A 26,971-nucleotide genomic window follows, 5' to 3' on the forward strand; every position below is an offset into this window, starting at 1 on the left:
AGCACAAGCACAGTCTTGATGAGGTTTCTACTTAAAATTCTGGTCGCTTGCTTCTCAATGTATTACTGCAGTCTGTTGCTATGGAGCAAGTGATGAGCAATCGATAGGGGTTTTCTGGTTTTGTGGAAATAAAGCTAACATTTATTCTATATTAATTAGTTATCTTTCTTCTTAATACATTAAGAATGATTAAGTCTGGCATTTCAAACACTAGCCATTAGAGCAACAGTGAAAGTGAAATCTATGATGAGTTGGTATGAGCTATCTTGTATGTCAATTTCTGTTGAACCCCTGATGGAAGGCCGAATTGATTGAGATATGTAATAAAGTGCATACTAAGGGTGGACCAAACCGCTTACCAAAAAAAAAAAAAAACCCTAAAAAATAAAAACGCATGCCCTATTGTATGGAGTTCCATTTAATAAGCCAATTGCCATTACAAAGCCAAAAATATACCAATGACCATTATAAAAATATAATAGTATATTAATGATACTCTCTCTTATCTCTCCTATCTACCCGTGCTGGTCCTATAGAACGCTCTGTATGATGATTCTTCCACATCTTCTAGGTAACATTATAAAGCAGAATTTAGTTTCTCGGCAGTAAAAACCTCCATCTGCAGAGTTTGACACCACAATAGTTACGGCAAGTTTCAATTTTGCTCTATTACTCATTCTGTAAAACGAAATTCCTGATCTCCCCATCCCTCATCATTCCAGAGAGTCTGTGGTGGAAGAGAGAACCCTGGCAGATAACCAGCTATTTAATACCGCCACCCACACGGAGAATGAAACTTTTGCAGAATACAGACGCCATGCTACTCTGGGATGCGATTCTCTACTAGTAAACAGAGAGCTCCACGCCAAGATCCACAGCACATGCCATGCTGCTAGAGACCACACACATTCCCATACATATCTGGTGAAACACGTGTACACTATCATGGGGGGCTTGAAAAAGAAGACCCTAACATACTGCAAGCCCAAAAATAGCATTACAATGAAACAATACCGGCTGGTCAGATGACTTACTATTATACCAGGAAAATAGAAGCAACCATAAATCTGCAATGCAGTTCTTTCTAATAATAGGTGTGTAAAATTCATTCAAACATCAAAGACAAGGAGTATGACATGATAAAAGAGGTTCATGGATATCAAAAGGCTTAAAGATAGTTAATCTGTTACAGTTATTTCAGGGTTTTTCTCACAGATATGGATGTTATATTTTACTTAAGGAGTAAATGGGGTTGAAAATAAAAGAAGGGGTCCATGTTGAGATGAACTAGATGGCCATACAACTTCAATAGCTTTTGCCCAGCTGACAGCTATTGCTACTCCTCTCTTCATAAATTTTAGGCACCTGACAGACATCACCGATTTACAAAGTCTTTTAGGACTGCTGTCACTGATGGAAGTGTGATTACGGCCTAAGGGCCCGTTCCCATGGAGTAACGCTGCGCTCATTCTGACACGAAAACACGTGTCAGAGTGAGCGCTGCAAAGCAGATTCCCATTGACTTCAATGGGTTCCGTCTTACGTGCGTAACACATTGAAATCAATGGGTTAAAAAGCCTCCCATTGATTTCAATGTGTAGAGAGAACCCATTGAAGTCAATCGGATTCTGTTTTGAAGCGCTCACTCTGACACATGTTTACGTGTCAGAATGAGCGCAGCGTTACTCCGTGGGAACGGGCCATTAGACCCCTTGCAGATGACCATGATATCGGTCAGAGTGCGATCTGTGTATTTCACGGTTCGTACACTGACCCATTCTTTTCTATGGGCCTCACGGCCTTGCAGCAATGGCCTTAAAGCAGTTTCCCAGTTTAATCTGGGGGACATGTGAAATAAAAAATTATACTCCCTTACATCTGATCCCTTGTTCAAGCAGCACAACACAACCTAGGCCTGACAGAGTGCTGAGGCTCAGGTGACCACTGTGGCTTATCACTGAGGTCAGTGGTCACATAGTGGGGGAGCACCTACAGCTCATTTAGCCTAAGCATCCAATGAACATGCATGCATTGCTCGGCAAAGGATGCATGTGTCCTCAATATGAAAAGAAGGATCTTATCTCCATTGTGAACAAATGATTAGACATGATCTCCAACATGTCCGCCCCTTCTATAGTTAAAAAGTTCCAACCAAGGCTCAGAAGCACAAACAGCCCTTTAGCCTAAAGCCACATGGGGCTTGTATACGGCGAAATATCCATAGAAAACATCCTGCAGCAGACCAGGGGAAAAACAACCTTAAATTATCAGGTTTTCACTGCATTTTTTTAGCTGTGGTTCAGGGTTGGGCTGGATTTCAATCTTTGCATTGCAAAGTTTTAGAGTGTAACTGTTGCATCACTTGCTTTTGGCTATTGTATAGGGAGGTGATATTTATTAACCTATGGTACTTCCTGCTGTCATATGAAAGCCGAGAGTCTCAGATGTGGTCTATTAACTTATTTATTCATTTCTCGTTCTTACATCGCACATCACTTTACAGTCACTGCCCCAATAGGGATCACAATCTAAATTCCCTATCAATAGGTCTATGGAGTGGGGGAGGTAACCGGAGTACGCAGAGAACATACAAGCTCCATGCCTATGTTGTCCTTGGCTGGGTGACAACCCCAGTGCTGCAGAGAGACGGCCATAACCACTGAGCCACCATGCTGCACTTGTACTGTACTTTGTAATGGGTTAGCGCCGGACGAGTCCACAACGCAAACGTGTCTGTGTTTCCCTGGACCAACCTTGGTCATAACTTCAACAAGCCAGCCGGACTTGTTATGGGGCTGCTAGTGGCAGCTTAGTGTGGATCCAAGCTCCAATACTAATGGGTGGGGGGACAGTGAAGGAAGAACTGTCATAGGAACATACAGCCTACAACCTTTAGCCTAGCAGCGCAGATATTTTGGCTGTGACTCCCATCATGTGTCCAAAGGTCATGAGGTCATCCTGCAAATCCTTTACGTAAAGGTTGCTTAGCATTTTGGTGAGCTGATCAGCAGTCGTAGTCAGTAGTGGTAGCCCCCTAGGGGTAGTCATGTGACTAGGGGGAGCTACGTGACTCAATTTATTAGAAGAAATCAATGTGATCGTAGGACAGTAGTCGTGGCCAATATTGGTGAAACTCCCCAGACTTACAGATGGTCTGTCCTTACAATCGAAAAAAGTTAAGAAAAAACAAACTACTGTATTTTCCTCTGCAATCCACCGTCCTATATACTGTATATAGATATAAACCACATTCAACACATAAATCTGAAGGATCACACGCCATGAAACGAGGCTGTTTATTGAAAGCTTCTCGCAGCGCTGCTATTCGCCGTGTACCCTGCAGGGGGCAGCACTATCACCAGCGTGTCATCTCGTAGTTATCGTGCAGCCCCGCCCCCCGCCAGACCTCAAACACAGCAACACGCGTTGCGGATCTCGTGTGGCCGCTGGCGCCGTATCCCCCTCCCCCCTCCTCCAGAATCAGCCAAAGGGCGGGTCCTGGGTGACGTCAGCGGACTCGGGGTAGCCATGTGCTCTGTGCGCACGTGGAGTGGGGCGGAGATGACGCACGCGCTCTGGTCCTCGCACGCAGGTTGTTTTTTTTCCTTTGGGCGCGCTCACTTAGTATCGGAGGGCGGGGCTTCCTGAGTCACGCTCAGTAGTGGGCGGAGCAAAAGTCGTCTGGAAACACAATACACTACGTCATCATCGTCCTGAGCGCCGCCGCCTCACAACTCCCACACATGACAGGCGGCTGTAAGGAGACACTGGCAGGCAGAGCTCTCTGTCACACAGAGGCGGCGTCATCTCCCGCCAACGTGCTCGGGCTCCAGATCCATGGCCGTCACATCGTACCTTACTACAGGCAGAATTACTGGAGTGGTGTATGGGGAGGGGGCGCTGTCCTGACTAGACTGAGCTCCCGCACAGACACATTACAACTGCAAAAACTCTGCAAAAAAAGTCACTTTATTGCAGATTTTGATTGAATTTATGACTCAAATAAATATTGGCGACCTTTAACCCCCAGTGCCTTATCTGCATGTTTAACCCTTTAGTGAGCCAATAACATTAACCCTCTCAGCGCTCCCACAGTCAGAACTTTTTACCTTCTAAGTCAATGTAGTTTTACCAGACCTTGTATTTTGTGGGGTCTTTTTGATGAGTTTTATTACTTTTTTGTTTTTGAGAGACGAGATGAACAGAAACCTTAAAATTCATATGCCAGAATTGATGTTTAAGGGCTAGTTCACACGACATAGAGAGGGTGGATTATGGCACGTAATCCGCGTTATAATCCGCCCCCTCACAATCGTGTGAATTTACCCTTAGGCCCCACGGTGTGGAAATGCAGTTTTTGCTCCTTTTTTTTTGAGCCAGAAGTGTACTGAGCAGAAGGGAGAAGTATAAGAACTTCCTATATATTTCCCATTTCTTCTGTAGCCATTCTTGGCTTTGGCTCAAAAAACGCAGCAAAATCTACCACAAAAAAAACTACATTTCTGGAATTTTATTTTAGGGTTTGTTACATATGTGGCGATACCAATTTTTTTTTTCTTACACATTAAAGAGGACCTTTCATGGGTTTGGGCACAGGCAGTTCTATATACTGCTGGAAAGCTGACAGTGCGCTGAATTCGGCTTTCCTGTTCTGTGCCCCAGGTGAAGAGCTCTCGGTCCCGGTACCGTAGCTCTTTACAGTCAGAAGGGCATTCCTGACAGTCAGGAACGTCCTTCTCCACAACAGCGCTTATAGCGCTGTACTGTGAGACCAGGGAGGAACGTCCCCTCCCCTCCTGGTAATACTCGTCCATAGAAAGGGATGCCCTTCTGACTGTACCAGGACCGCTTGCTCTTTACCAGGGGCACAGATCAGGAAAGCCGATAGTGCGCTGAATTCAGCGCACTGTCAGCTTTCCAGCAGTATATAAAACTGCCTGTGCCCAAACTATGAAAGCTCTTTAATGTACAGTGTTCAAACCCTTAGCAGGATACGCTCAAAGCTAGGGTGGGGTGGGAGGTAGAATATCAGAATACTAAGAAGTATTCCCTAAGACGCAAGAGGACATTACAAAATCTTACAATCTACAGCCTCATTCATATAGCATATATGGTCATTTTTTTGTATAGGTATTTGTAGGCGAAAACTAGAAAAAGAATACATAATGGGAAGATTAGCACTCTTCTTTGTTTTGGACTCAGTCTAGTATTCTGTTCAGTATTTTTAAAGCTGAAACCAGAAGTGTGAATGAGGCCTAAAATAGTTTACACTGCATTTTGCAGCTATCTATTCAAATAGATACCAATACTACAAGACTTCAATGTTAAAACCATATAGCACTCTGCAAATGTTTTACTGATTGATACAGCACACTATGGTATAACATACAGCATACATAAGGTATTCTGATGTATACCAGACTGACAGAGGCCAAAAGATCTCTTCTGGTATATTTTTGGTGGCCCATGACACATTGTTTTTTCTGTGTCTTGCTTGCCACTGTATTTTAAAAATGGGCGAAGAGAAAGTCAGTGTGGATGGGGACACCTCAGCCCAACACATTTGTTATAACTGACTCCTGGGAACTGATGTGACTTATACATGAAATCTATGCCAGTTCCTGAGTGGAGTAGATTAAATATGGGGCACAGGAGTCCTTCTGATTTATTAAGAGGCCAGAGTCTTATAATAATCCAGGCATGCCTTTCACCAATTGGAAATTTTGTTAACACGGGCAAAGGAAATGCCAGTCTTAATAACCCCCCCCCCCCCCCCCCCCCAAGTGAACAGACAAGCTGATTCCTTACTAAATGACAATCATGCAGTCACCAATGAACACACTATTATACTGTAAAATCATATTCATACGCATGTGGTTACTGCTATGTAACCTGCACACTAAGGTCATGCTCACACTACCGTTATTGCAGTCTGTTGCTCTTATCCACATTTTGATGACTGCAACAGACATTATACTAGTAGTAGAGTAACGGACACCGAAGGACACCCCCCCCCCTTCCAGTCTTAATCCATTCCCATTGGCTCTAGTGTAAGAAAAAAAAGGACACTATTTTTCTGTCATGTTTGATTACTTTTCATGCAGGACTTTGTTTCCTGTCAGAAAAGTGAAAGATATGACAGAAGAAAACCTACACCGTGTTTTTATTTTACTTACATGGGGGAATTGGAGTGTGAATGGACAGACACCGATATCTGCATCAGTTACTTAATGTCCATTGCTTTCATTAAATAACTAATGTGTAAAGTTGCCCCGACCGGCCTGACCTCAGTATATCTGTTGGCAAAATACAAAGCTTTCCTGCCTGAACTCAGCCATGTGAAAACTGCCTAAGGCTGAGGCCACAAGTAGCAGAAAAGCTGCATTTTTTTTTTTTTTTTAGACAAAGTTAATAGTGACTTAAAGAGGAACGGGAATATACAGGACACTGTATGTAATACCTTTCCCTTCTACTAAATCCATTCTGGGCTTTAGCTCAAAAAATACAGCAAAATCTTCTGCCATATAAAAAGCACTTTAGAAGCATCTACATGCCAGCGCAGTTTTCAGTCACTGCAGCTATGGGCAGGTTCACCTCTGCGCCCGTGCGCGCTTTAAGCAATCCTACTGGGTTTCCGTCTTCTGCCCCAAGAAACTGGACAGGGGACGGAAACTCGGCAGTCAGTTTTCAAACCCATTCAAGTGAATGGGTTTGAAAAGTGAGTGCCCGTAAGCATTTTGTAGCTGTCCACGGCGAAACCGTTTTCTTTAACCAGACACAAAGTCGGACATGCAGGACTTTGTGTCCAGTTAAAAAACAACTGACGGGTTTCCATCCCCTGTCCAGTTTCTCGGGGCAGAAGACGGGAACCCAGCAGGATTGCTTAAAGTGCGCACGGGCGCAGATGTGAACCCGCCCTATGCCAGTTCTGCTCCATGTGGCCCTGCTGTAACTGCAAGCAGAAATGACCAGACCAAAGTTACTTTACTGTGTACATATGACATAGCTCAACTCATTGTATACTTGGATGGGAGAATGTAGAAGACAGCAGGCAAGATAGATAACAATATATTTATTAGTATTTACAAATATTCCAAAACCTGAAATACATTATTGTTACATTCCTTTGGTAATATCATTGGCACATAGGGGTTATCATACAGCCAGACCTACATGGAATCATTACCACATCACAAGTAACCTGCAAGATACCCCAGTATTTTGTTTAAAGACAATAGTAGGGTACTACCACTACAAACAAAACACCATGTGAGCAACTTGTTGGATTGCTATGTAGTGTTCCTACCCTGTATCCTCACCACCAAGACAAGCAGATGGTTCAAAATGACAGCCGATTTTTTTTTTTTTTTTTTTTATTTTTTTTTTTAACAGTACCAGGGGTTAATGTTGTGAACTTCAGAAAGCGTGACTCAGAAAGCATCCTTGTCTAATGAATTCCTACCCCCACACAGCTTTACAATTCAGAGCTACATGACACTTGACAATCGTCAGCACATCAGACACAGCTCTACAGTATGGGTGGTTTTGTTTCCTCAATGTTTTAGGCACTAAATGGATAAAAAAAAAATACATGGGGTAAAACTAAATTCACACCTTGTTTGTAGAGCACTGTTGGCATGTAGGCTGACATGGCTAGATGCAAATCAAACAGGTCTCTTTTAGCCATACATCAGCCCCAACAGTATTGAAAAGACCAGTCATCTGCACTTTTTCAGCTTAACACTTGCAGTATTAGCAGCACATGTCTATATGGACAGTCACATTTCTTGTCATCTAAGAAAATTAGGCTGTGTTCACATTTACATCTCTGATTCTGTTGCTATGCTGAATTCATCCTGGCAGATTAGACTAACAGACCCCGCTGAATTTCAATGAGCTCTGTTGGTTCAGCCAGTGTCCTTAACCTGTAGAAAGCCACTACCAGAACAAAAGGATCCTTATCTCCCTCAACTTGATTGGCCAGTCATACAGATATCAGGCAGGTTCAGCTAATATACATCTAATGTGTATGGCCAGATTTAAAGAGGACCTTTCACCTCCTGGGACACATGAGGTGTAATACACCGCTAGAAAGCCAACAGTGCGCCGAATTCAGCGCACTATTGGTTTTCCCATTCTGTGCCCCTGGTGAAGAGCTATCAGTGCCGGTACCGTAGCTCTTCACTGTCAGAATGGCGTTTCTGAGTCAGTCAGGTACACCCTTCCTCACAGCAGCTTCTATAGCGCTGTACTGTCAGAGCCATGAGGAACTATCAGGAGGGGAGCGGGCGCTATAGGCGCTGCTGTGAGGAAGGGCGTTCCTGACCGACTCAAAAACGCCATTCTGACAGTGAAGAGCTACGGTACAGGCACCGATAGCTCTTCACCAGGGGCACAAAATGGGAAAACCGTTAGTGTGCTGAATTAAGCGCACTGTCAGCTTTCTAGCGGTATATAAAACCGCATGTGCCCCAGGAGGTGGAAGGTCCTCTTTATGCCTTGGAACATCTGTTCCATTTTTCATAGACCATTTTTGGCCTTAGTCACAACCGTGAAAAACAGCCCTGTTATGTCCATTTTATTTGAACAGCCAAGACCACTATAAAACCCATGAAAATCTGTGGGTACATTCATGTGTTGTTTTTGAATTTGTCAAAAGAGCCAATTTTTTTTTATAGATATCTAAAAATCTAAAAAAAAACCCCTGATGTGTGGATATCCTTATTCACTCTCATTGTTTTAAAAATGGCAGTTCGGCCAGAACCCCACATACTGTAAACGCCGTGATTTGCCTGTGGCGGAAACACTGCAGAAAAAAAAAAAATCACAGTGTCTTACAATAAGAGCAAAATGGATGGGATTCTAGCGAATCCCATGCCCACTTTGTGGTAAAAACTGCGCTGCGGACATGCTGCGATTTCCTTAACCACCTTGGTTTTGGAAATCGCAACATGAAAATTATATCTATGGAAACGGTGGCGATTTTCCCACAGTTATAATTGAAACAGAAAATCCGCCTAGGGAACCTCCGTGAACTTTCTGTCTGAAGCGCTGCGGGAAGACCCATGATGCGTTGCCCCCATGGGTTTTCCCAGAGTGCTGTTATGCTGCGGAACGGCACGTGGGGCATTCGCCTCATGCGGCCATTTTTCACTGTCTTGTGAATAAGCCCTTAAGGTAAATAATCAGAGGTGTAATTTAAACCTCCTGGGCCCTAGTGCAAAATCTGTAATGGGGCCCTTACCTACCTTGTGCCACTTACAAGACTTGTATATTTTATGTGTCCAGGGCCCAGTATCAACTATATCAACTATATCTACGCCCTGGATAAATACACTTGCAATGATTTAGGGGCTGTCAAAACTGCATCAGGAAAAAAGGTTTGTTTTCTCTGTGGGTTTTAATGCGATTGTGCTTTTTTACAGGTGAAATATGTTGAATGTCTTTTACCTGTAAAAACTGTAGATGCATGAAAAATCAAAGCAAAAAAAACACGAGTGGAAGTGGCTTTACTGCACCTCAACCGCACACATGTGAATACAAACATATAGAGGTCTGTTGCTACTACTGTCCCCAATTACACTTAAAATAGGCGGAGAAAAAAGTCCTGCAAGGACCTACGGGGTCTGCGAGTTTCTGTATTCTGTTTAGTGTGAATTTAGCGTAACACCATGCAACATGAATGCTTTTCATTCTCAGATGGTTAGTAGATTAAATAGACAAATAAACTAAAACTTTTCTGTGCACATCTCTAATTTCCAGTATCCACTATCATCCAGATCATACCGTTCCTTTGTTGGGTGTATAAACATAGAGTTTGCCCAGGTTGACCCTCAGTGAAGGAGGCCTAAAGTGCTTGTGCTTGCATGAGTAGGCAGTTTCTTAATGTGCATATCATTAGCTAAATTCAGCCATAACAAGTTAGGCCAGGTTCACATCTGGTCATTCCGTTCTCCTCTCTGCATAAAAAATGAAGACAGAAAAGTCCTGCAAACAGCACTTCTCTCTCCATATTTTTAGTGTGGAAACCACACGGACCCCATTATAGTCTATGGGATCCGTGGGTTTCCTGAGGTAACTGCTTTTTTAAATTCAAATTAGGTTTCCGTTTGGCGGGTCCCCAAGCGCGCTCCATCAACAGAAACCCAAACGCAGATGTGAACTGGGTCTTACATGTGATGTATTCTATATGAAGTATTAAAAAATAATGTTATGTAGTCTATAAAAACACACATGCATACAAAATTCCAGACTTATTTTTGGGCTCCTCCCAAAAAAGGAATTAAAAAAATTATCAAAAAGTTACGGTACCATTAAAAACCTGTATACCGATAAATACAGCCTGCCCTGCAAAAAACAATCCCTTACATGGATAAATCAAGAAAAAGTCATATAAAGCTATACAAATAATGACAGAATTGGATGTTTGTTTGTAGGTCTTTTATATAGTTCCCACTAAAGCATTAATAAAAAGTAAAACTAAGTATTCTATGTACCTCACAATGGTGCCATCTAAAAAATATTCATCACAAAAAACAAGCCCTCACTTCCTTCGCAGTGGCCATAAATTAGCCAGATTATTTTATGCAAATGATAGACAAACCGTCACAAATGCGGAGAATTTTTCTCATCTTTTTTGTGTTTCTCACCAACACATCTTAACTATAAGACAAACAGAAGTCTCAAAAGGGTGAAAATTTTAGAGTAAAAAACAAATGGTCTTAGCAATTCCGGCACAATGCCCGGCTGAATCTTATTTCCAGAATTGTAGATTTCTGGGTTATGTTCCCTGCTGTTTGAAGTTTGCTAAGTTTTGCCGTCTTTGTGCTACCACTGTACTATTCCCAGTGCATGTGATTGTTGTGCCAGCGGCAATATCTCACAAGACTATTCAAGTGTCTATGTGATACCAGCGGGAGATACCGAGAAGTAGAAAAGCATTCAGAGGGCTGCTGAAGGGGATTTCAAAAACGAATAGTTTACAAATCCATCTCTACAGAACAAAATTCAAATGTAGTGTTATATTCTGCAATGAAAGGCTGAGGCGACATGTGGAGCCAATAACCCATTAATATTTTGGACCGTGATATTGTGCAAGACAAAACAGCAGCAAAATTCAAGCAGGAGGGGGTTACTGAAAAAGTAACATTAGGCATAGAGAACATGTATATCACTGAGTGTTTCTAATGTATCAAAACTAGCAGAAGGAAATGTGGAGCTCTTTATAAGACTAAGGCCCCACATTGCAAAAACTCAGCTTTTTTATTGCAGGTTTTTTGAGACAAAGTCTGAATTGGATTTAACAGAAGGGAACTATCAAGTATTTCCTTTATATTTCCCATTCCTTTTCAAGCTCAAAAATGCAGCAAAATATGCAATCAAAAAAATGATGCATCTCGCAACGGCGACCTTAGCCTTAGAGACATTTTGGGAAATGGAGGCAGCAACCCTTCCACTCATTTTGATCCATCACTCCATTGTGTTCCTGCATGTGCAGTGCATTTGGTTTAGAGTTCTCTGGTAACCAAGACAAATTCACATGCTTGGCAATACATCTTTATTAGAGATGAGCGAGTACTATTCGAAACAGCCGTTTCGAATAGCACGCACCCATAGGAATGAATGGAAGCGGCCGGCAAGCAGACTTTGCTGGCGGCCAGCCGCTTAACCCCCTGCGTGTCAGCTGCGTCCATTCATTCCTATGGGTGCCTGCTATTTGAAACGGCCGTTTCGAATAGTACTCGCTCATCTCTAATTATCAATATACTATATTATTATTAAAATATTATTTTCTGGGTCCATAATATTGATGACCTATCTTTATGATAGGCAACCAAAAGCAAATCAGTGGAGTCTAACTTCTGACACAACTTGTGTGTGATGGGGTTTGGGTGAGGCTGTTGTAACATAGTACCCTCATGACTTCCCACTCGCTGTTCCCTACTTTTTCCATTTCCATTCCTTTTTCAGTGATTAAATATTAGGTGGTGGAGGAAAATTAGAAATACCATATATACTTAGAGGGTAATTTTTTTTGCTTCCTTATCAGGGACAGTGCCATAAACTTTGTAGTGGCTGTGTGTGGTACTGCAGCTCTGTCTCATTCAAGTAAATGGGACAAAGCTACATGTAGTATCAATCACAGCCACCGTAGAATGTATAGCGTTGCGTCCAACTGCAATGAGGCATCAGCGCACACTCTATCACCATGTCCCCTTTAAATGGCTAAATGTTGGTATGCCAGGAGATGAATTTTAATCCATTGGATATTGATAGCCTATTCTAAGGATAGGTCATTTTAGAGTCTTTACTTGTGAAATATTCATAAATATGAGTACAAGTTTTTATAGGCGTAAAATGTAAATCTCCTTTATTTTGTTGGCATCCAGCACCCTGTGACATAAGCATCTCTAGCAGTTATGTCTCTAAGTACAGGCAGAATCTCCTATAGACTGTGTCACTAATGTATTGATTGAAGACTACGGTATAGTAAGTGATCCATGTACTTGTCAGGATGTGGCAATAATCACTTCATGCAACTTTGTAGGGATTCGGTCAAACTCACAATATTGATTTCACAACCTTACCTGGATGTATCGGAGAGCGCTTCTTAACACACTGAGGTTGGAAGTCTTCTTGTCATCCACATTTGGGATGTTTCTTTTTAGCGTCTCAAAACATTCTTTAAGGTGTGCTCGCCTGTAGGGAAGTGAAACTCTGATTATTGATCGGATAATCGAGATTTTTACTATATACCAAATGCAAATAAAGTATTACAGCACTTATTATCACAGAATGCCGTCAAGTTTCACAAAGAATACAAAACTTTTACAAAAAACTCTTTATGAGTGACAATATTAAAGTGTGATTCCAATTCTAAAACAACTTGTCCTGAATGAAAAGTACAGGTAAAGGAGAGAATACCTGTTTAAAGATAGTAAAATATTGAATTAAAGAAATATGTTTCTTTTACAATTATCAGGCTGAGTTATTTTTTACAATAAAATCTATGGAGAGGGGAGGGGGAGAAGGATGCTGGAAAAGACAAAACAAATAGCCAGGGTGCCCGTTTAACTCTATTTTTCAAGGTAATACTCTACTACTGCACAGAAGGAGTCAATAAATCATTTAGCAGCATCCTCCTATCCCTCCCCTCTCCATAGCCTTCTGTGTGTGAGGTGAATACAGGCTCAATACAAATAAACAGAGGGGATAAGGAGAGAAGCCTGATAAGTGGAGAAGGAAACAGATTTCTTTAATAAGCTATATTACAAGGTTTCTTTTATTTACATGTACTGTTTGGTGAAAAGTCATTTTCTAATTGTAGGTATATGTGTAGTCTTCAGTTATGGTTTTCTGAATGGGAGGGACCTTTAACAATCCTGTTTAAGGAGGTAGTTTCTTGACATGTCTGTACATCAGTGGTGAAAACTAACAGGGGGTATCACGAATGCAGGGAAAATCAGCATAGAGGTTTAAAGGGGTTATTCAGTTTCCTTAGGATAGAATATCAATATTAACTCTATGGGTGTCCAACACCCAGGACCCCTGCAGGTCACTGGTACTGAGACAACTTGGTTTGCAGTATTGTTTACATACCGCAAACTGCGCTGCTCGCTTGCCATACAAACTGTAGCGGCGAGTGTAGGTTCTGCAACGCTGCCGCATAGATTTCAGTGGAACAGCAATGCAGTACCTACACTCGCTGCTGCAGTTGGTACGGCAAGTGAGCATTGCAGCTTGTGGTATATAAACAATACTGCAAAGTGTGCTGTCTTGGTACCAATGACTTGCAGGGGTCGGACCTCCGCAGATCTAACATCGATAACTTACCCTAAGGAAAGGCCGTCAATGTTAGAAACCAGATAACCCCTGTAATCTCACTTTGAACACATTATTATTTGTCTAGTGTTTCTTACGGGTTTTGATGTGTGAACTGAGATGTTTGGAGCCATGACTTCTGCAACCTAATATACTGTGTAAAGTGTAAGTGTAGCCGGACAAATACATATCTAGTACAAATCAATGATGGTCAGCCACAGAGAAAAGTCATCAGGTTGTTGAGCAACTCAAGGTACTCTAACCTGCCAAATACACTAACAAAAAGGAAAAAATACGACAGGTATATATCTTATACTTAAAGGGAATGAGTCATCAGAAAATGGCCTTCTGCTTGAATCAAGTTTTACGTTAAACATATTTTAAAGAATTCAAGAAGTTTATTTGAATTTTCCATTTTTTTCAATTCCCCATATCCTGCTGTTTTCACCCTGACCACTAATCCTAATAATCTGCTGATACATGTTTTATACAATGTACATTATACTGTTCACTTTTTAGCAATCATCTCATTAGCATCAAATGCAGGATAACAACGAAAGAGAACTCCTATATGATTTACGATTCACACTGGGTGACTGTCACAGCTTATCTACACCCCTACCTAAAAATGAGCTCTGCATAGGTCAGGGAGAATGTCTAGAAATCTGATCCATAAAAGTCAGACTATTGTGTCTTTGGTCCATGTGGTTGCTGAAAAGCGCCTCTCTAAATGCTGTTAACATCTAGTGGTGTTTTCACACGATAGTTTCATATGTCCATGTGTTGGCTGGATTAACTGGTCTGCATCATATGGCAGAAGAGGGGCTCCTAGCGGTATAGTTATCTATGCTACTAGAAGTCTCCCAGCGACATACTGTCCCGTACTGTAGTTGGTATGGGACAGTATGTCGCTGGGTGAATGCGCCCTAAAGCCATTTTAAATCCCAACCAAACCCTTCAATGTGCAGCGTGGACTATAGCCCAGAGAAGAATATCTGAACTGTTATAATACATTGGAAGACGTAGATTGCCAGATGTCAAAAGACTACATTTCCCAGTATGCCATTCGACAAAACGAGTTCCGTGCAGACATTCAGCAAGCAACGAATGCTTTGGAATTGCAGCTCTGAAGCCTGGAAAATTGTGAATGCAGCGCTGGATTATGATGCAATTTAAAATAAATTATTATAAGTAGTAGTAGTTTACCTCCAGCCCCCTCTTTTTATAAGTAGTTCGATAGATTTAGTTACTGAACTGAATACAATAGATGAAGATCCATTAGAGTAAATTGTTATTAAAAGATAATTATACAGTGGCCACTTTTGTGGATAGTCTTCCACAAGCCGATGGCAAGAGTCCATCTGAACCTAAACCCTACATCCTGGCTTGTGGTATTGAAAAGAGGCATTTAAAGAAATTAATGCCTAATAAAGTACACCATGAACTATGAAAATGTTTATGTGGCTATTAAGGATGCAATAAAAAAAATGCCTTTTTTATACTACAAAACCCGTTTAAGTGCCTTTGAGCGCAACAGCTATACTAAATATTAAATGAATCGGTTGACTTGGAGCACAACGTAATATAAATACTACATAAATGGTCTGGGGAGCTGGTAAAGAAAGGAGAGTGCCTGGGCTAATTACATACCTGTTTTTCTCCAATTTATTATGAACTTCCCGAGTGCCAGCCCTGCAGGCAAAAGAACAAAAGCGGAAAACAGATTATATAATCCACTACTTTATTGCCTTAAACTCATTTGTGTAAAAAAAATTCCACAAAGCAGTAATGGAAATGAAAATTTATTCAGAAAAGAGTAAACTATAAACTCAGTAGGGACCAATAACACTACACTGTGCCTTAGATTTCAGCAACATAGGCCAATTATAGGCACAGTTGCCAAAATTGCTACCTATACTGTATGGCAGAGGCTCAACCCAAAAAAGGATGACCATTTGAAACACTACATACGTGGAGCGCTCATATTTCTCAGAAACAACTGAACTGTAACAGAGTAAATGCATTCCTCAGTGATGGCACTGCTCATATTCTCCACGCATGCGCAGCCAAGCATCACAGCAGTATTGAGCATGCACCGAGAATATAAGCAACAACGAGTGCAACAGAACTCGGGCAAAAATAGGTACATGCTGCCTGGCGCTGTTATTCAGAAAAAGGAGGGTGGGGCAGAGGAGTTGGGAGACTTGCCTCATTGGAGCAACAGCAACACCCTTATTGCTCCAAAGAGCTCATCTGCATACTGACAAAATTGGCGATATCTCACCAACAGAGGCACCGATTCACAAAGGAACACCAGTTTATTTTTTGACCTTCACCTATCTATCTACAGAGCTTAGTTGATGCTCTTCTTTCTGGTGACAGACTCCCTTTAAGGTGGCTTATAATGGAAATGTGTGATGTAAAGTGTGTTGTGTTTAAAGAATTGAAGAGGTTGTACAAGAGTAAAAAATATAGTTGCTTTCTTAAAAATAAAAAAAAAATGTCTCACCTGTCCACAGGTTGTTTGTGGTATTGCTACTCAGCCCTATTCCCTTCTATGCAGTAGAGCGCAATACGAGACACAACCAGTGGACAGGTGCAACAAGGTTTTTTTTTTTTTTTTTGTTTTTTTTCTTATCCTGGAAAACCTCTTTAAGTCTAGAAAAACTTGTTCCAAATCTCAGAAAAATACAGTTTCCCTAGGGTCCAAGTTGTATAAAGGTTAGAAACACTGGCTGTGTGTAACAGAATACAAATTTACACAGTTGCAGCTACAATTCTGTATGCAAGTCAATGTGCAAAGATGTGTAAGATGTAGGTATAGGTATATTCAGTATGTGTAATATGGACTGTTTTTTCACCTGTATTTCCCATACTTCTCACTGCCCAGGGACCCAGGTCTTGCAGTATTATAGTCATCTCCGATGCTGTGACTCACAACTTCACCGAGTTAATACTGCCCTGCACTGACTTGCAGCATCATAGAAGACTATAGTACTATAAGACCAGGTCCCTGGATAATGTGTAGACCAGAAAAGTAGCCAATATACAGTCTGTATTTCATAGACCACAGACCCCCTTTTGCAACCAGTTTTGACCCTAGCTCTTACCCTCCAGGTCGCCTTCTCTGCTCATTCGGCCTTCCATCATCTGCTGAAGATAGCCTAAGAGCACCTAAGGGTTGTGCTGAAGGCTGCTGCTGTGGATGCTGTAGGGCTGTCGGCTGGGGCTGTATAGGTTGCTGCTGTTGTTGTTGTACAATATGGTGGTGTGTTATAGCCAACACAGGTGCCGAGTACGGGTGCAGCTGCTTTGGACTTCCTACACTCAAGGGTGTGGACTTGATTTCTGGGAGTCCAGGGCCTGGTGGTCGCTGAATGACAGGAGCCAGGGATACATCCTTGTTGATAACAGGTGGGTTGACAACAGTTGGCTGACGCTGAACAACAGGAGGTGACAAAGATGTTTGGACTACTGGTTGAGGAGTGCTGGTTACCACAGGAAGGGGAATGACAGCTACTGGAGTGGGTAGGGGAGGAGGTGGGGGTGGAGGAGGTGCAGGCGCTGGTGGAGACGCAGGATCAGGAGGGGCCTGGTTTACCAGTTCTTCTGTTCGAGAAATTATTTTCGTATCTTCTTCTTCCTCCTCCTCTTCTTCCTCTTCCTCCTGTTCCAGCACAATCTTATCATTTTCCTCTGCAACGAAAGGGTAAAGAAATGACATTAGATCTAAGTGACCTTTCATGCACTACTGTTAATCTACTGAATGCTATCCAACTGACCGCTGAGCAATTCTAGCTATGTACAAAGCAATTACATCCAGTAATAAGGAGAATCCTCATAGATCCCATAAAGAATAATGACATGGGAAAATATGGGCTGAGCAGCAATAAACCATTTCTACTTTATTTTATTCTAAAATGATACAAATAGCTATTAAAGTACTTCAGTTTGGATAATGTGTATAGACGTAGCCTTTTTGTACAGCCAAGCAATCAGTATTTGGGTAACCACAGCCTAAAAAGGTTTTCCAGGACTTGGGATAGGCCATGAAAATGTGATAAGTGAACCCCCTGTCCCTTCCACTGTTTCCATTGTTCTGGTTCTGCAGCTCCATCTCATTTACTTGATCTGGACAGAGCTACAGTGCCAGGTCCGGCTCAGGCAGATGCTGCACCTACGTAACCAATGAAAGGGACCTTGGCACTTGCTGGAGCACCACAACCTCTCCGCTGTGCTGAGTGGCATGCATCCCAGATGTTTGACCCCCGCTAATCAAATATTGTCAGCCTGATAGATAGACTATCAATATTTATGCTGCAGAACACAACATTAGTGTAAATTACCACCTACCCATTGCAAAATAATAATGGGTACAAATTTCAGTTCAATTTCATATTCTATAGTAAAGAAAAAAACCAAAAACATCTCTTGCTACCTGGAGATTTCAGCGCTTGTCACAGCTTCATTTAGTTCTCACTTTGGCCCAGAACAGAAAGTCCATAGTTGACCCCTTAACACTTAAACTAGATTCCCATGACTGAGTTTCCGTGGGTGTTCTGAATTTACTGCCTTGACCATCATGCTGGGAGAGGGACTCCATGATGCGAAGAGTCCATGCGTTCCAGCGACATACTGTCTGGTACCAATTACTGTAATGCTAGGAGTCCGTCAATCTAGTTCATGTGAAACTAGTCTTAAAATTTAGCTAACATAGAAACATGCCTGTGAATGAACAATCTTTCTCGGAACAAATGATTTCTCGTATGACAATTAGACAAAAACTTTAAACCCTCCAACTCGATGGCTTGTCATTGGTTGTCTATCATGATCCATTGTTGCGAAATTCCATCTTACGAACATTTATTATGGTTGAAATTTCATCTGTTTACCAACTGTAGTCTAATGTGTATTTGGCACCTTAATAAACAACAACTAACACAGTAGAGCATTTCTCCAGTGAAGTCAAGGCTTTACACCTCAGCTTCACTGCGCATGCACTGAATGTTGTGCACATGCGCAGTAAGGGTCAGTTCACATGGCAGAAAAGGAAGAGGAAATTCAGCAGTCTGTCATGGCATCCTGCTTCTGATTAGGCCCAGATGAATGGGCCTGAAAAGGAGGGAGTCTCGAGCCATGGACATTGCAGCTGACTCGGCCGCGGAGTCCGCCTAAAGATAGGTCCTGTCTAGAGATGAGCGAATAGTATTCTAAACGGCTGTTTCGAATACCTTGCTCCATAGGAATGAATGGACGCAGCCGGCACGCAGCCAGCCGCTTAACCCCCTGTGCGCCGGCTGCTCCCATTTCATATCGGACCCTAAAGGCTAGTTCACACGGGGCTATGGAGGCTGATTTTGAGGCGAAAAAAAAAAAAAGCGACATGACCTTTCATCAGGTTTTCTGCCTGAGGAAAGGCAATAGAAGTGAATGGGAGGCGGAAAACACCTAGCTTTTTTTTTTTTGCAAAAAAGCGACCAAAACCGCAAGGCGTTTTTTTTTCTTTTTTTTGCGGCCATTCATTTTAGGGGAGGGGGAAACCGCCTGGCGTTTTTTGAAGCAGTTTTTACCAAAACTGCTCCAAAAACCGCAGCAAGGTCCGAAAACCGCTTCTTAATTAGGAAGCGTTTTTTTTCCGGACCAAAATAAGCCACACGTAATTTACGTGTGAACTAGCCCTAAAGCTCATGTGTAGTGCTCCCACTTTCCTAAGACGTCAGTATTTATTAAGCTATTTTAAACGACCCCAGGATAAACCCCTCCAAGGACATGGTTGGTGTCCCAAGTTCCCTTTAAGAAAATGAACATTTCATAGTTGGCCAACAATAAATTCTAACATGAAGACCAGAGCAGAGCATGCCAAGAGCATAGTGGGATTAAGAGTCAGCAGTACAGCAAATAGAGCAACACATACTTCCTTGTTCTGTAAATGCATTCAGATGGGTTGTGATCCACTTCAGTGAGCACTTAGTCACTGGCATAGTAACCATGATGTGGAGGGAGGAGCAGATTGAGAGATTCCCTTCTGACTCTCAGCTAATACATAACACATGGTTCTCGCAGAGAACGAAAAATGGTGCGTTTGCCAGCAAAGCCATTTGTAGCTTCTCTTTCACATGCAATGAGTAAATGATGTGTGCACGTGTAGGCAGCATGGGCTGAGATCACATCTTCTGCATCTGCGGGGGAATTTTAAGGCTTATAGCTTTTGACACAGAATTTATGCCTTTTTGTAAAAATATTACAGTAAAATCTTACCGTAAAAAAGAGACAAAACAGCCCCCTATAATTTGGTCTTCTTATACTTTTCTAAGGATAAGCCAGGCCCTCACCTCCTCCAGCCCTGGGAAGTTCACTGCCAGTCAACACTTAGTGAGTCACTGACTGGCACATGAAAGTCATTTATAGTCAAGTGTCTCAGAACAGGACACGTATTCTTTATCACCTTAAAGTAACTGTTATGAAAAGGAAAAGGGGAGTCCTAAGGGCCCCGCATCTTATTAGAGGGTCTTCTAAATATCTCACAATAAAAGGTTTTGTTTGTTTGCGTACCAAAGCGGTGAGCTTGCATTTGCACTCTCTTAATGCCCCCTTGATTTGGTGGCTAACTTGTACAAATATGTGAACAGGTGCAGCAGACATTGGTATAATGTGTATGGGCATTGTCACTGCTCACCTAATTTCTCTACCAGAGACAAAGTTCAGAAATCTCCATGAACACAGTGGCAGGAAGTGACGCGCTAGCTATCTTTAGTAGCGACATGTGCACGCTAGCTGTTCTATCCATTCAACTGAATAATGAATTACAGTCAAATGGGGCTTTTTTTTTTTTTCTTATTTTGTAGTTCTTAAACAAGCAAAAATGGAAAAACACATCAATGGGACCTGAAAGCTGTATAGCAATCCTTAATACCAGCAAAAGCAGAAGTCCCGTTCACAAAGTGACACCGAGACAGTCCAAGTGAGAAAAAAAATAGGAAAATATACAGTAGCACATGCAAGTGATCTTAAAGGGGTTGTCTAAAAGCTAGAAAAGTTGGATATTGATATCCATAGATCGGTGAGGGTATAGGCCGTTTTGCTGATACACTGGACAGGTCATCAGTGTCCAACTTTACTAGGTCCTGGGCAATCCCTTTAATGTGCTTTGGAAAAGTCTTGTACTGATTTTAGCTGCACTGGCCGATGATCTGATGTGTCTAAGGGTACAGTCTAATAGGGAATGTTCGTCAATCCTTTGCTCCTGCTATAGGATTATTAGCCTGTCCTTATTGAAATGACTATACACACTCAGGTAACCTATGGTAGAACAACTAGGCCTATGCAATAAGGAAAAAAAAGAGTCCTACACATAAATGAATGTATACCGGGAAGGCCCAACTCAACATCTGGGGTCTTAACTAGTCCTGTGTTTCACTACCTGCCTTACTGATACACTCACCGGCCACTTTATTAGGTACACCATGCTAGTAACGGGTTGGACCCCCTTTTGCCTTCAGAACTGCCTCAATTCTTCGTGGCATAGATTCAACAAGGTGCTGGAAGCATTCCTCAGAGATTTTGGTCCATATTGACATGATGGCATCACACAGTTGCCGCAGATTTGTCGGCTGCACATCCATGATGCGAATCTCCCGTTCCACCACATCCCAAAGATGCTCTATTGGATTGAGATCTGGTGACTGTGGAGGCCATTGGAGTACAGTGAACTCATTGTCATGTTCAAGAAACCAGTCTGAGATGATTCCAGCTTTATGACATGGCGCATTATCCTGCTGAAAGTAGCCATCAGATGTTGGGTACATTGTGGTCATAAAGGGATGGACATGGTCAGCAACAATACTCAGGTAGGCTTTGGCGTTGCAACGATGCTCAATTGGTACCAAGGGGCCCAAAGAGTGCCAAGAAAATATTCCCCACACCATGACACCACCAGCCTGAACCGTTGATACAAGGCAGGATGGATCCATGCTTTCATGTTGTTGACGCCAAATTCTGACCCTACCATCCAAATGTCGCAGCAGAAATCGAGACTCATCAGACCAGGCAACGTTTTTCCAATCTTCAATTGTCCAATTTCGATGAGCTTGTGCAAATTGTAGCCTCAGTTTCCTGTTCTTAGCTGAAAGGAGTGGCACCCGGTGTGGTCTTCTGCTGCTGTAGCCCATCTGCCTCAAAGATCGACGTACTGTGCGTTCAGAGATGCTCTTCTGGCTACCTTGGTTGTAACGGGTGGCTATTTGAGTCACTGTTGCCTTTCTATCAGCTCGAACCAGTCTGGCCATTCTCCTCTGACCTCTGGCATCAACAACGCATTTCCGCCCACAGAACTACCGCTCACTGGATGTTTTTTCTTTTTCGGACCATTCTCTGTAAATCCTAGAGATGGTTGTGCGTGAAAATCCCAGTAAATCAGCAGTTTCTGAAATACTCAGACCAGCCCTTCTGGCACCAACAACCATGCCACGTTCAAAGGCACTCAAATCACCTTTCTTCCCCATACTGATGCTCGGTTTGAACTGCAGGAGATTGTCTTGACCATGTCTACATGCCTAAATGCACTGAGTTGCCGCCATGTGATTGGCTGATTAGAAATTAAGTGTTAACGAGCAGTTGGACAGGTGTACCTAATAAAGTGGCCGGTGAGTGTATATGCATGTTTAGGTGGTGGTGTTGTCAGGGAACACAGCTATCAGGTATGGCAGGCTTTAAAGGTGAATACTCATCCGAGATGTTTATGAAATATTCCAACTAGTTATCATTAATCCTACACTAGTGGCTTCTATCAACAATGCCTTAGGCTAAGGCTCCACGTAGCGGGACGTAGCCAAAAAGCGTTGCGGGAAAAAACATGTTTTTCACAGAAAGTCTGCAGCGTTTCCTTCTGCAAACTTTCTGCTTCAATTTTAGTTATACAGAAACCGCCAGCGTTTCCCTAGGTAGAATTGACAAGCTACAATTTCCAATAAACGCAACGGTTTAGGAAATTACAGCAGTTCTGCTTCAGGTATTTTCTTGCAATGTGTGGATGAGATTCGCTAATTTTTGCCACAGAGTTTCCACCTAGCGGGGCCTCAACCTTATGAAGGATTTCCTTCCACCTTTCAGATTTTGATATTGCAGTTAAAGAGTCGCCATCAAGGAGTTTTCCATTTACATGTCCTATAACATCATATTTGTTCCAAGGAAAGTCTTTCATACCATGAAAGGATCTGATGAGGGGTAAACCTAAAATAAAGTAAGCTTGTCTGATGCTACTCTAAACATATTTACTGATCATTAGCCTGTTTATTTCTTATCAGAACCAAGAAGTGGAATTAAAGAAGACCTTACACTTTAGACTTATGTCGGCTGAACCCCCAGAATTCTTTAGGATTGGCTGTCTATTGATGTATTTACATCATGCTGTTTACATCCATCTTTGGCACAAGACCCCAGCAATGGGCAGATCAGATATATTTATTGTAACTCAGGAATTGGCGTACATTTTCACTAAAACTCCCACCAGAAAAGTGTCCTAACTGGCACAGATCTCCAAGACTATGATGTGCCTATTGGGGCCTTTCTTAAGATTAGCATACGAAACACCAGTCTTAATAAATCTACTGCTATCAGTTTTTTGTGGTAAGGTGTCGCAATGTCACATAAGATAGGCTAGGTTCACATCTGCGTCCATTGGAGACTCCACCGCAGAAACAGATGAACATTGGCAGAGAGAATTCCTGCACGGAGGACTTTTCTCTCTGCTAATTTCAGTATAAAAACAGCGATAATCCGATGGACATCCGGCAGACCCCGTTATACTCTATAGGGCCTGCGGGTAACCACTGTTTTAGCAATCTCGCTCCCCATCGGACCCGAACGACGGAGAGCCCAGCGCAGATGTGAACCTAGCCACATTACTAGGTGTGTACTCCTATGCATGTGTATAAATGTGTGACTTCAGCTTTCCGGTGGTGTGTGGCTTCTGATGTATCCTCCAAGTACATACATTACAATGGACACCATCAGGCGACAACCGGCTACATGGTGACAAAGCAATTGTCAATAATATTTCAACCTACCATTGCAACATTAATGCAATTTAGAAGTCAGGTAAGAATTCTTATTTTATTATTAAGGGTTCGTCTACACCTCGGCGCTCACCTCTTATTTTAATCTTATTTTTAGTTCATCGTCTTTTGGTTTGTGTATTTAAGGTGTGACCAAAACAATTTTTCTTGTGAACATGAGGAACAGCCCGGAAGATTTGTGTTTTTGATATGTGGTAAAACATGCAAAGCTTAAATATGAGCTGGCAGAGTTATGACCCAATAATCAGACAACTTGCACCCTATATAGTCATATCTATGAAATTATTATACAGCAGGATAACATTTATTTCAAGGTACGGTAACCCTTCCATATACTGTCACAATATGCAGTGCTATTGCAACCACATAAGAGAAGGAAGGTTACATAGGGATAATTATTTTGACCTAGTTGGCGATAAATACCGGGAAACGCTGTATCTGCTGTACATCATCCCTATGTTCCTCCCTTTGTCCTGGTTTTAGCCAGACCACACCTTTACATTTCATACTGGTTTGCCAACCTAGGACACGTAATTAAAGGGAACCTGTCCATTGGTTTTTCCACCATAAACTGGTCACATCATGTGCAGGATGAAATATTTACCCTTTCATTGCTGCCCCTCTCTTTTTTCTGTTGCAGCAAAGTGAAGATATAAATGTTTGACAGCTTAAAGACGACCTTTCATGGTTTGGGGCAGTTCTATATACTGCTAGAAAGCCGACAGTGTGCCCCGGGTGAAGAGCTAGCAGTGCCAGTACCGTAGCTCTTCACAGTCATAAGGGCGTTCCAGTCTGTCAGGAACTGTCTTCTCCACAGCAGCGCCTATAGCGCTGTACTGTGTGAGTGGGGAGGAACGTCCTCTCCTTCTGCTCACAGTTCTCGCCCATAGATGAGTATTATCAGGAGGGGAGGGGACATTCTTCCCCGCTCACACAGCACAGCGCGATAGGCGCTGCTGTGGAGAAGGACGTTCCTGACACGCTGTCAGAAACGCCCTTCTGACTGTGAAGAGCTATGGTACCGGCACTGCTAGCTCTTCACCCGGGGGCACAGATTGGGAAAGCCGACAGTGTGCTGAATTCAGCGCACTGTCGGCTTTCCAGCAGTATATAAAACTGCATGTGCCCCAAACCATGAAAGGTCCTCTTTAAAAAAAAAAAAGAAAGTCTTATGTAAATTGCCCTAAGTAGCCACGGTGGGTGGGGGCAGCTTCAGCCTATTCACGCTGGCCCATTGCCAATTAAACCCTAGGAAAGACTACCTTGTGAGGTCATGGAATGGGGGGACTGTGAGGGATTTGTCTCTTACACCCAAGAGGCGCGATTAACACACTGACTAGTCTGAAGATGCTCCCTCACCCACCGTAACTACATCGGATAATTTATATATGACAATTTTAACGTGTCAAACTTACATAACTTCACTATGCTGCAACGGAAAGATAACAGAAGGACAGCAATGGAAAAGTGAGTTTACTTCACCTGCATATGATGTGGCCAATTTACAGTGAAAAAAAATCATCTGATAGTGCCCTTTAAAGAGAATCTGTCAGCAGAAAAAACAGTACCAGACTAATGACAATACCTTGTAGGGCAGCTTCTACACTTTCCAAACATGTCCTACTTATTTGGCATTGCAACTCCATTTTTCATGAAAATCTGAATTTTATTCTTCTGGAACTTCATTCGTCCCCAACTGCCACCCCTATTTCTATAGTGACACCTCCCACTTTGCCATTAGGGGCAGTTATCTAGAGTGGAGAGAGAAGCCCTGGCAGGGGAGGACACGGCCCTAAAGCCCTTTTCATATAATTTGCATAAGAATAAAATGCTGATTTTCATGAAAATGGAGCTGAAATACAGAATAAGGCAGGCACCTTTGGAATGTGTATAAGTGGCTCTACAAGGTACTGTCATTAGTCTGATACTGATTTTCTTAATGACGGACTCTCTTTAACACCAAGGAATGTTTCATTTCTGTGTATGCGCCAAAACACGGAATAATGATATCTAATTTTGTTCAATATTACTAATATTAAATTATCATCATTTCCTTAATGTCTGCATATATATATATTATATTTCTTTTTACTTCTAAAGTGTGAATGAAATTGTGAAAAATTCCATTCACTTGAAAGCACCAATATATGTGAAGAGCTGGTTTCTACCAACACTACAAAACAAAATCTCCCTGTCTTCAATAAATGGAAGGACACCATGTCCACATGATCAGAGTTGTCTAAAACTTGTAGCATAAAAAGTCCCATTATCACAGTGCCCAGTTCTGTGTATGAATGCCCCTACTTTATTGGGAAAAGGATGCTGCAAACTAAAAAGGCATCAACATAGTGCAGGCCTCTTCCTATGTTCCCAGGCTCTTGCACAGAATGGTCCCTTGGCTTCAATCCGTGTACTGTGCTCTAGGAGATCCTGATTAAATAGAAGCTCAGTGTGACATTGCGTAGTCCGTGCCAAACTAAGCTGTAATCTATTCAGGTCAGCAATCAATGTTCATTCACCAGAAGCGTTACACGAAAGCTACACTACACAACCTAATGTGACCCTCGCATGGTTTGGGGTGGTGAAGCCGAGGGATATCAGGCATGGACCCTTCATAATAAAAATCATAGGTGTGTATGGAAAACATTAAGTACTTAATAAATTAAGTACTTCCCTGGACAGTATTGTAAAGGGGTGCTCTGCTATATAAAGCCCACTTTACAATCTACGTTAGGAAACTTCAATTAAATAGAGGAGATCCCCTCTTCTAGTCATTTACGTATGAGCCGGAGCAGAGTCTAAAAGCCTGGAGGATCTGACATACGTAAACAATTTACCTCAATGGGCCCCCCACATTTCTTCTGTGGGGGCACTGTAGAGTATTAAACACTGGCTGCCTGGTTTGCCAACAGAAAGTTGGTCATTGGAGATCCTTGTAGAATAATGACCTGTGATCTTCTTCCTGCATAAAAACTCCTTTAACTATTCCTTGAAAAAAAAGCACCAGTCTAGTAATGTCATCTTATACTGTTTGTCTGAACAATCAATCAAATGGATGGATTCAGGCCCAAAGTCTT

At 42.2% G+C, this 26,971-nt stretch overlaps 1 protein-coding gene across 2 annotated transcripts in view; it reads right to left on the reverse strand.

Moving 5' to 3' along the window:
* Nucleotides 1-26,971, reverse strand: part of MNT (MAX network transcriptional repressor) — a 66,476-nt gene that overhangs the window by 16,608 nt on the left and 22,897 nt on the right. Inside the window, exons 2-4 of one of the 2 annotated variants that reach the window (XM_075263849.1) lie at nucleotides 16,932-17,517; nucleotides 15,472-15,513; nucleotides 12,588-12,699 (exon numbers count right to left, since the gene is read on the reverse strand). In XM_075263849.1, the coding sequence (XP_075119950.1) occupies nucleotides 12,588-12,699; nucleotides 15,472-15,513; nucleotides 16,932-17,517 (740 nt within the window). The remainder of the gene's footprint in view (nucleotides 1-12,587; nucleotides 12,700-15,471; nucleotides 15,514-16,931; nucleotides 17,518-26,971) is intronic. The other variant, XM_075263850.1, reaches the window with a different exon arrangement.

Source organism: Leptodactylus fuscus, chromosome 2 (assembly GCF_031893055.1).
Source record: "Leptodactylus fuscus isolate aLepFus1 chromosome 2, aLepFus1.hap2, whole genome shotgun sequence".
NCBI lineage: Eukaryota > Metazoa > Chordata > Amphibia > Anura > Leptodactylidae > Leptodactylus > Leptodactylus fuscus.